This window comes from Vicia villosa, linkage group LG7 (assembly GCF_029867415.1).
Source record: "Vicia villosa cultivar HV-30 ecotype Madison, WI linkage group LG7, Vvil1.0, whole genome shotgun sequence".
Classification (NCBI taxonomy): Eukaryota; Viridiplantae; Streptophyta; class Magnoliopsida; order Fabales; family Fabaceae; genus Vicia; species Vicia villosa.
In genome coordinates, this window is record NC_081186.1 from 76,034,691 (window position 1) to 76,046,752 (window position 12,062).

Sequence of the window (12,062 nt, forward strand, 5' to 3'; positions counted from 1 at the left end):
TAGTTGTAGTATTTCCAAAGTATCTAACTTGATTGGATGCACAAACAATCTTCTCTTTCATTATGTCTAGAATTATGCTTTCACCCATATTTCAAGAAATCTGGATATGTCAAACACACCTTTCTAAACAATATGACAAATTCCACATATAACTTTGATGTAGATGAATTTATCATAGCATTCTCGACATCCATTATACTTTCCAATATCTTACTAGGTTTGACTATTTTCCCATCTCCACCCTTAATTTATTTGGTCCCTGTCGCAGGCTTAAGTCTATCTCACATTTTTCGTTATTTATACCTACACAGTAAAGCATATGATGTAGAAAACACCTCTGTAACCGAATTCATCTATGTGTCGCGATCGGTGACAATCACATGTTACTTATTTTCTTGGTCTTTCAACATAGTATGACACACTTCTAAAGCTCACGTAACATTGTCCTCCTTTTCACTTTCCAAAAGTGTAAGCCTAATAGAAATAGTTATATATATAGAAGTAAGACCAATAATTTCCAAAAGTGGCCAAAAGTAGTAGGTAGTACTTGTTGGTTTTATATGTTGAATCAATAATCAACATAGTGGGGAATGTGTTGAACAACTTGATGGAATCTGGATGAGCTCAAAATGCATCTCAAATGGGTTTTCTATATTCACACAGTTTATGCGTATATACATAATGATCATCATCCAACAGTTTCAACAATTGTTGCTTTTCATATTTTTGACCTCTTATCGCTTTTTTGTCTCGAGTGTGAACATTATATACTAGTCTAATATTTGCGACACTTTCGGGTTTTTTCCTTTTTAAAGTTGAGAGTATGTTTTTGGGGTGAACCGTGTTCAATATCATGTCAGAAACAAGTTTCTTCTCTTCATAATTCAGACGATATACAATGGGAAATCGGTAAACTTGTAACATAAAATATAATTATGCATATTATAAACCACAGTAAATGTCCATGTATTATTCGTATTGTGGAACCCGCACAACTTAAAAGGACACTCATATTTCCTCATTCTGGTGTCATAGTGCTTAAACTTCTAGATAAGTTGTTTATACTTGTAACTTCTTTTGTATCTCATTGTCAAAAATGCACGTCTTCTATCAGAATCAGACCTCACGATTACAATGTTGAACCCTAACTTGGCAGCCTCTATGTGAACCCATTGAAGCATGTGGTCACGCATAGCAAACTCCTTTTTATTTGTAAATCTTTTCCAATGTCCACGTGGATATCACTCGGTATAGCAATAATAGAAACAATAGCCTCGAAGATAGCACCATGGACAACATCATGGTGCACCATAACTACAACCAATCATGGAAGAAGACAGTTCACATTTAGAATCAAAACCTTCCAAATTTCACTTTCCATACAAAATATAACGGAATTTGAATTTCAAAATTCATACGCAACGTACATATTTAAACAAACCAAACTAGGTGATCTCAAGTAATGATCAATGAAATACGTGTACATTATCTGAAATTCTAGTTACTTTTTTTTCTCATTTTGATTCTAAAATACATAAGATTGTTTTGAAGTAAAAATCTTAAATGAGAATGGAAAGAGATTTTTGTAGAGTTGTTTAAAAATTGGTGTTATGATCATGGAGTCATGAAGAGTGATGATATACATGCAAGATGATAGTTAAATTTATTTTTCTATTTAAATTTTTGAATATTGTAATCCGATGTCCGGAGCAGATATATTTTTGACAAAAATAATAGTGCCTCTCTGATTTTGTAATTTGATATTTAACAAACATGTCTAAATTTTGAGATTTCCATAGAGTATGCAACCATAGGTATAAGGAACAATACCCAAATCAATTTACATAACAAATTTGTGAGGTACAAATTATATTACATAAAAGTTTAAAACTTAGGGTGTAAGCGTTAAAGTGCAAATTGCAACAATAAAAATAATTGGCCATATTATTTCCAACTTTTCTCAAAATTGTGTGAGCAAAGCAGGTAAGAAACATTATAGCTAGAAATCTCTTACTTGGTTCCTTGCAAAATATTGACCTGGTTTTGTCATTTTTCAAAGTCCTCTCACCAAGATATGTGGTAGGATTGAAATTAACAAAACTATATAGCACCTTAATTAATCACAAACAGCACTATAACTTTATAAGACCAAGTTTAATTTTAAGTAAATCTTCTATTAATTACTTTTAACAGACCTAATGTAAAGTTGGTAAACAAAGATATTTAATGCAATTCATATTATCATCATCCTTTGACAAAGTTAATTTGCTTGTCCTTCAAGTAACTTGCATGAAGAACAAGAAAATGAATTGAATGATGCAAATCATAGTAAATGCATTAGAAATAAGAACACTAGTTCCATTGAAGTGAAAGAACTAATCAAAGCTTAATTATCTGAGTTGGCCAACTCCTAATTGACTTCAACAACCAACTTAGATTATAGAGAAATCATTTTTTTCACACCTCAAGTTTTGATGTGGTTTGGAAAATAACCACCAAACATTCATAATTGCAAGATTGAAACAATAGTGTGTAACACAACAACTTGAATCTATAGTATATACTTCTACTATAAAACTCATATTCATTTCTATGTTTTCAGCAATGTAAGAATTGGATTTATATGCTGAAAACATTCAAAATGTCAATAATACTAAGGCTTGTTTTGGTTGCATGTATCTTTTCACTAGCTGAAATTGCTTTTGCAGATAAGATTGTTACCTATATATTTGGTGATTCTTTGACAGATGTTGGCAACAATAATTATCTACAATATTCTTTGGCTAAATCTAACTATCCTTGGTATGGAGTCGACTATAGCGGCGGCCAAGCGACCGGAAGATTCACCAATGGAAGGACTATTGGTGATATCATATGTATATAGTTTCTGAATCTCAAAGTTTTGAAATTGAATAAACTATTTAAGCTATGCTTTGTTGGTTTATTTTTATGTATATGTAACTTTTGCAGCTTCAAAGCTTGGAATTCCATCACCACCAGCTTATTTGTCTGTGGCTCAAAATGTTGATGATCTACTCAAAGGTGTAAACTATGCTTCTGGTGGAGCAGGAATTCTCAATGACACAGGACTTTACTTTGTAAGCATAACATATTCAAAGATTCAAACTATAGTGGTTACTTGTCTAACTTATGTGTTGAATATTTTTCAGATTCAGAAACTGTCTTTTGATGATCAAATAAACAGTTTCAAGAAAACCAAAGATGCAATCATAACAAAACTAGGTGAAGCTGCTGCCACAAAACATTTCAATGAAGCCACGTACTTCGTTGGAATCGGTAATACTTCTTCCGTCCAAAAAAAAGTACTCTTGTTTTGAATCGGTAACACTTCTTCGGTAATACTTCAATCGGTGACACTGAATTATGCAGGTAGCAATGATTATGTAAACAATTTCTTGCAGCCCTTCATGGCAGATGGCCAACAATATACTCATGATGAGTTCATTGAGCTCTTAATCTCAACCTTAGATCAACAATTTAAGGTAAATGAACATTTAACATATCAAGAACATGATACTTGATTAAATCAACATCATGTGTTTTACATTATACTAAAATTATTGGATTATATCAGAGACTCTATCAACTAGGAGCACAAAAAATGGTCTTCCATGGACTCGGTCCACTCGGTTGTATTCCATCGCAAAGAGTTAAATCCAAAAGAGGCCAATGTCTAAAGCAAGTTAATGAATGGATCCAACAATTCAACTCAAAAGTACAAAACCTAATCAAAAAACTCAACCATGGCCTTCCATATGCAAAACTCGTCTTCGCGGATACCTATCCTTTAGTCCTTGACTTGATCGATAATCCATCTACTTATGGTAAGATTTCCACTCTAAACTTTGCATTGCGAACACGATTCTTTACTTATTTATTTAACAACAATGCACTCATTTTGTTTCTTGCTATGATGATTTCACAGGTTTTAAAGTTTCAAATACCTCTTGTTGCAATGTGGACACAAGCATTGGAGGTTTATGCTTGCCAAACTCGAAGTTATGCAAAAACCGAAATGAATATGTATTTTGGGATGCTTTTCATCCTTCAGATGCAGCAAATGTTATTCTAGCAGAAAAATTCTTCTCTAGTATTTTCGCATCGGCTCCTTCTGCAGCACCTAGCCCTTCACCTTCACCCTAATCATATTGTATTTTGTAACTTATGCAGCAAGGAATGAAGTGTAACAATGATAAATTATTGTTACTAGAGAGATAATCGCATACTACTAATTTAAGTTTTAGTATTATTATTATACTCAAGTTTGTAACTGATGCTTTCATGTGATATGTAACAAAAACCAATCATGATACAAATATATGCAAATTCATATAGATAACGTTTTCACTATCTGATTCTATATAGCAAATAGGTCATGTATCGGCTCTTGAACTCCTACAAAGAAGTATGTAGTGCAATGTGAACAACAAGTAAAATAAGTTTTAACATTACTTTTAAAATAAACAAGGCAATAATTGATTAATTTTTAATTATTTATTTATTTTTTCCATTTTTTTGATTAAATATATTTCATCATCAACAAAATAGTAACTAGGCCAATGCTCTTGCGTTGAGGGGTAGACATATGCATTATGGTATGGAAGTTTTTCATGATATGCCGGATTTTATTCGAGATCTTCTCAATAGGGATCTTACTGACTGTCTAGGCTCTAGTTTTGATCCTGTGTAGTGTTTTTTTTTTCTTTTGGGCTTTTAGCCCTCCCCAAAAAAATAGTAACTAGGCCGATTTATTTAAAAGGTCGTGGCTTTGGTGAGTATTTATGTTGACCATTGAGTAAAGTATTAATGTTGATTAAATTTATTTGATTAAAAAAATTACAAGAATTGGCAACATGGTTATTTTTCAAAAAAAGTCATTTATTTGAGAGTAGTAAAGTCAATCACATCATATAAATTGGATGTCGTTTGGTTATGGAATTAGGAATAGAAAACAAATTCGTAGTGAGATCTTCTAATGGGGTGGTGAATGTTTATGACGTGGCAGAACAAAAGTAATCTGTAATCTGGAAGAACAACTCTCTGACAGTCAAGTCAGTGAAGTGTTCAAGAAGCAATTTAGAGTGAAAGTGAAAAGATTTCTGAAATTGGTGTATGAAGTTTATATAGGGTGAGTGGTTCAACCTCCCCCATTGAACCCGACGCATTGTGCAAATAGTCATTCGATTAGTTTCGATAGTGGGAGATAGTTCCAAGGTCAGAATCATATGTTTTGCGATTGGATGAAGTCTCACTTGTTCCTACATGTTGCTTACATATTCCGTATTGCATATTTCGTATTGGGTCTTATGGTTGGCCTTTGTCCATGGGCCTTACGAACGGACCCCATGATAATTGCCCCTCAAATCGTTGTTACTATTGGTTGAAGCGAGGATTGTATAGTTCAGACTATCATTGATCATCTATCCAGTTTTCCATTTGGTTCCATGTTGAAGGTAGTTAAAGGGCTACGAGGGGAAGCTGGTTGCATTAGAAATGTTTGTATTCAGTGCTCTTTTCATAATCGTCGGGCTTCATGGGACAAATTTTACAAGTGGTTCTAGATAGTGTAATGATTATATCCCTCTTTTCTAAGTTACTTGAGTGTTTGAGTAGATCGAGTCCCTTGAGAAGCTCATTAACGACCTCAGTTTTTTTTTTATAAGCAATGGGATAATATTAAACATAAACAGAGTACAAGGGGTACTCGCCCGATTACAACAGGATTACACTAACAATGAATCCAAAGGGTTTTGACACCAGAAATAATAATTAGTTGGGCCCTTTGCTTTCGCTCCTATAATCTGCCAATACCAAGAAGATAACTGAATCTGCTCAAACACCTCTACGGCAACGGCATCCTCGTTTTTTAAGATTGCTGCATTGCGCTTGCACCAAATTGCCCAACAAGTTGCCAACCACGACAACAACCTCTTCTTCACCGGAACTCTCCCTTCAACAGATGCAGAAAATAGCAGCATATGATCAATGAGAGAAACTGCTTGAAAGGAAACAATACCAGCCCACGAGCACACATGCTGCCAGACAGCTCTAGCAAAGGGACAAAGAACAAAAAACACAAAAGTTCGACAAGCTATTAGACAAGACACCCCTTTTGTTCAATTGATCCCTTGTAGCTATTCTGTCCTTAATACATTTCCAACCGAACACTTAAATCTTCGAAGGAACCTGAGTATTCCATATCTGATTGACAGCTCCAAGGGCTTCCAGATTTAAAATCGGCTAACTAACAATGCGCCTAAACACGTCATATCCTCCACTAACCGAATACGACGCAACCCCATGAGAGAACCAAATAAATTCATCTTTCCTCTCAAGACTTGGAGCAATGAAATTCAGGATAATGTTCAGTTCAGCTAGTTGCTCCTCAGCCGCTTCAGCGAGATTATCCCCTATCACCTCAATATCCCACACCCACCTAGAATTCACTTCACGATCCTGCAAGAAATAGAGTCCAAAAAGTTACTTTATCACCCCTACTGTTGGCTTGTTCAAGCACTTTAACAGCTAGAAAACTTTCGTTTTCGAAGAAGCTAAAGGCGCTTGCCAGGAGGTAATGGTAAAGATATCATACCATATGTGCAGGGCTTCGACGATCCAAGTGTTTTAAGCCATAAAAAAGGAGGATGTCTTTTGATTTGACAGTCATCGAAAAGAGAAAAAGTGTTTGAAGAGCACGTAAGTGGCTTTAAATTGAGTGACACCAATTTCTGGATGAGCTCACTAGCAGTATTGCCCTATTGAAAAAAATGATGTTTCATTATCATATGGTTGTGCAACACTATCTAGTACTAAAGTGGCCATTATTGAAATGACTAAACCATTAGGTTCTTATCGGTATGAGTATAGATCCACTTTATTTTCTAAAAAGAAATGGAGGTTGATTACTATAGTTTTGAGTGTATAAAATTAAATAAACAATAATAATAATAAATATATGTCACATATTTTAGAAATAGGTGTAATTGGTAAACTAATTGGAGGGGTCTTTGAAAGAATCTCAAGAAGGTGGGAAGAAAGCTCAAGATGAACTCCGTATCAAAAATCTTGTTATGTTATGCAAGTCGGTGGAATATAGTTAATCAGTTTCATAAGCTTCCTTTGAAAATTCTCTAGGACATGTGGAATTTGTCTATCCCATGGTGAAGATATCAGGGGAATAGGTAGATCCAGAACAAGAAATAATGGATGAAAGATTTGTGTCTATTAAGTATTAGCATGGTTTAATGTTTGTTGTTGAATCAATGATCATGTGTTGTTACTTTATTGATGTTTCTTTGTTTACTTACTGTTTTTATACATGTCGCATATGTTGCATTGAGTTTCGAGTTGAAATTTCTGAGAATTAGAAGATGTACAAGGTCATACTCAATTTTTATTGGACATCTCTGAGAAGCTCCCTGGCCAAGGGTCGGCTCCTATTCCCAATACCCAAGTTTTGACTTGGTTCCAGTTCGGCATATTGGGGACTCATCTCCTACACTCTAGAATCTAGCTATCAAGAGAAAGATGATCTTAGATCACCACTTTGTTTCTTAGTTTGTTGTACTTGTGCATGTGACTATGACTTTGACGTGGGGTTATGATTTGTGTAGTCATATACATTTGATGTTAATAACAACACCCCTTAGTCTTGACGTGGGGTTATGATTTGTGTAGTCATATACATTTGATGTTAATAACAACACCCCTTAGTCTTGACGTGGGGTTATGATTTGTGTAGTCATATACATTTGATGTTAATAACAACACCCCTTAGTCTTGACGTGGGGTTATGATTTGTGTAGTCATATACATTTGATGTTAATAACAACACCCCTTAGTCTTGACGTGGGGTTATGATTTGTGTAGTCATATACATTTGATGTTAATAACAACACCCCTTAGTCTTGACGTGGGGTTATGATTTGTGTAGTCATATACATTTGATGTTAATAACAACACCCCTTAGTCTTGACGTGGGGTTATGATTTGTGTAGTCATATACATTTGATGTTAATAACAACACCCCTTAGTCTTGACGTGGGATTATGATTTGTGCGTTGATTTATTTAAGTTAAATTACGATGGATCAAAGATATTCACATAAGAACAGGTCGAAATTACAAAACATGAAAGCAGCTAAGAATTAAAACAAAACAAAGGACTGTTAATATAAAAGGATCTAAATTACGAAATATAAAAGAAAATAAGCATTAATAACCACAGACAACAGACTTTATACTAGTTAAAATTATAAGGTGTGATTGTTGATTGCTCTCAGTTAAATGGCACGGTTTTTCCACATGGGAAACATTCAAATGGGAAAACACCTCTTACATTTAAGCTAAATTGCTTTAAGTGCTTAACAAAGCCTTCTCCCAATCTCTAACATCAGAGGAAAATATTGATTAACCTCTTTTGTTAGAGAAAGAAGTCACTAGGCAAAATTAAGCACAGAAAGCAAATCATAGACGTAAATGAAAGAAGCATCAAACACCATCCAGATTCTATTCAGTGTGGTTAAAGCAAAATAATCATCATCGAGCATCAACCAAATTTCACATACATAGCAAACAAAATTAAAAAACAGAAAAAAAAAAAAAACAAATCGCATACAGAAATCAACAAATCGAGTGGCTTTTAATAAATTGCAACTGATTTTGATAATGGATTCATGGATTGAAGAAAGCAAAAACAAGATCCAGTGAATTAGAAATTGTGGACCCTACGAGAAAAAGCAAGAATCCATTGAAAATTAGGACTATGCCGTCCAGAGGAACCGATTGATATTGCATCATTTCGTATTCTCTATCAAATCACATGATTAATTGAAGTAATAGAGAATCATAGTTGATGCGAAAAATGGAATTTAAAAAATTCAGAAAACATGAATGTTAAGTTGGGAGAAAGGATATGATCTGGAAAGTAGAGGAAGTTGTGATGTGCAAGTGGGGATAGCGGTGTATTTATATATCCTATTGGGCTAGGGTTTTGTGAAGTGTACCAGATTAATGCGGAGAGAGTGGGGCAGTTTTTAAAACTGTTTTGGGCCTTGAGCACAAACGAGGGCCATGATTTATTGTTCAACACCCATATTTCTCAACACGTTTGAAACAACGACATATCTTATACACCCCCCTCCTAGGAATGGCAATTGGGGATCCACAAAAATTATTTATAATAAGTAGGAGTGACAAATAGGCATGTTTGTCCCGTTTAGATTTGTCTTGTAAAAGTATGTATAAAAATATGGCAGGACTGAGTAGACATGTAGAACAAGATTTGATTATGTATCTAACATTTAGTTTTGATGATAATAATTTATGATATTTTAGAGAACGTTTGGGTTGTTTGGGAGTTGGCTTTTGGAGGGTTGTGCCTATATCTTTAAATGTGTGTGATATTTTAAAAAATTTAAAACAATATACTACATTAGCATATAAAATCATATTGTTTTTGAAATTTTTAAAAAATATCGAACACATTTTAAAATATATACACAATCCTCCAAAATCTTTTCCTCCAAAAACCAACTCCCATACAATCCCTAATTGTTTTTGTCTAGTGTGTAGCTTTTTCTTTTAGGTTTTGATTTTGATAGTATAACATGTGACATCTTCAGCTTTTGGAATAAACACACTTTGTCCATAGGAACATACAAAGCGTGCTTTATAAAGATTAGTCATCTGGAACGCTTTTTTAATTGTACTTCTGAGAGAATGCAAGTCATCGCTTCTGACTGTGAGTCTGATAAGGGAGCTTCTGAAGACTCTCAAGATCTAACTTTTGGCACAAGTTCTAAAGACTATGAAGACAAGGTTCTATAGAAAAAAATTGTGAAGATTTTGAAGACTTCGTTTCAGCATTTGATCCTTCTAAACATGTTTTACCAATCTACATTTTTAAGCCTCTGAAGATTAGAAAATAAGATCAAGGGTTTTTAGATGAGATAAACAGTAAATGGTATAAATCAGATATTCATTCCACTACGCATGTTTTGTGGCATAAGGACGGTACGATTGTACAATGTTTTCTACCACTCTCTGTTGATTGTTATGAAGAAAATAACCAAGAGATAATTCAATTCCATCTTCACCCTCCCACGGATCTTTTGATGCCCATATAATGAGGATTTGGAAGATTGCAAGAACTACTGAAAAACACGAGAGCTGGATGAATTTTTGAATACACTGAAACTATGTTCATTTGTAAAGTTGTAAAAAGCAAGGAACTTCTGTTCATTAACTTACTCAATACTACTGTGTTATATTTGTATTTCATTTATGTAATCTACTTTTAAGAAGCATCTTGTAAATACACACTCTTTGTATTTTAACTTGTAAGTTGACTCTATTCCTTGAGACACTAGGGTATAGTCAGAATTTCTCAAGAAGACATTGACATGTAGTCTTTGTGGTGTCTGTAATCAGCTTGGTTATAGTGGATTAATTCTTTGTTGATACGGCAAAATCACCTTAGCAAATAAATTTGAGTAGCTTCGTTAATAGTGAATCAGGATAAAAAAATACTTTATTCTTTATTTTTATCCTTTGCTCCTCTTTGATTGTCTTGGTTAAACAAAAGTTTTAAATCTTGAAACCCAATTCAGGGCACACTTGAGGTTGCGGGTCTAAACTTTGGTCAGCCCACACTAAATGTGAGAACGGGGCGCGGGGCGGGCCCGCTTGCATGCACTTTTTAGCGTGAAAATACAAAAATTCATGTAAATGCACATGCCCAAAAAATCCTACAAAAAATGAGGCAAGACAGACATATTAGAGGGTGCAAGCTTAAGCTCTTGACGCCTCACACTAAAGTGCGGACAAAATTGGTAATGACCAACTGGTTGTTCCCGTTTTGTCACCTAATAATAAGTAGGGTAAAATTCTACAAAATGAGTATGGGCATGGGCGTTGACAATTATGAACTAAAATAAATGAAGGTTTTATCTTAACATCCCTTAATTTTAATCTGACACCCCCACATAATTTTATATTTTCAAAATACCCTTGTTAAAAAAGAGCGACCGGTAATGCAATTGAAAAATCCGCTTTGAATGGAAAAATCCGATAGTATATTCTAAAAATTTGCTATGATTTGGAATTTTTTAAATTTTTTGAAAACATGGATAGTTCATTTTTTATAGGAAAAAAAATCAAAATTAATTTTATCAAAATTTTTAAAAAATCCGATTAAAGCTCATAATTTTTTTAGAAAACCAGTAGGATATTCTAAAAATTTTGGTATGATTTGGAATTTTTAAAATATTTTGAAAACATCATTAGTTTATTTTTCATAGGCAAAAAAAATCGAAGATAATTTTAGCGGATGTTTCAAAAAAATCTAACAAAAGCTCATAGTTTATTGAAAAATTTGTACTTTTTAAAAAAAAATCCAGTAAAAACACATGGTTTTTTGAAAAATCAAGTAAAAACTCATAGACTTATTATAAAATCCTTGAAAAACTTATTGATTTTTTGAAAAATCCATTCAAAACTCATACTTTTTGAAAGACCTGTTAAAAACTCGTACTTTTTTAAAAAAAATCTAGTAGTGTATTCGAAAAATTTGATAGTGTATCTGAAAAATTGGGAAGTTTAAACCCCCTAACAATTCGGTAAAAACTAATGAAGTACTTCAATAATCCGGTAAAAACTAAAAAAAACTCAAAAAGATGGAAAACACAATTTTTCAAAAATGTAAAAAATCACAAAGGTATTATGGTAAAAGCACTACAATTATGGGGGTGGTAGGTCAGGTAGGGTGTGACAGGATAAAATCTCAAATAAACGGGTATTAGCTCGAGTACGGGTACCTTATAGTACTCACTCGGGTACCTTAGTACTCACTCTGTCCTATACTCGCATAATATTTATTTATATATTATTATTATTATATATACATATACTTATCAATTTTGTTAAATAAATTACTATTAAATTTTATGTATTTTAATATAAGTGTTTGTTTATATTTAACTCAACAATTACATCCTTGAACTTTTTTAAATGTAATTCAAAATTCAAAATGACATGATAAAT

The 12,062-nt window shown here is 33.4% G+C and overlaps 1 protein-coding gene across 1 annotated transcript; it reads left to right on the top strand.

The window, feature by feature from the left end:
- The first annotated feature begins 2,574 nt into the window (after positions 1-2,574).
- Positions 2,575-4,331, top strand: LOC131617495 (GDSL esterase/lipase At5g37690-like). Its single transcript, XM_058888776.1, has 6 exons — positions 2,575-2,876; positions 2,971-3,098; positions 3,171-3,297; positions 3,391-3,503; positions 3,596-3,845; positions 3,947-4,331. The coding sequence occupies exons 1-6, from the start codon at positions 2,624-2,626 to the stop codon at positions 4,162-4,164; spliced, it is 1,089 nt and encodes a 362-aa protein (XP_058744759.1). The 5' UTR covers positions 2,575-2,623; the 3' UTR covers positions 4,165-4,331.
- The last annotated feature ends 7,731 nt before the right edge of the window (positions 4,332-12,062 follow it).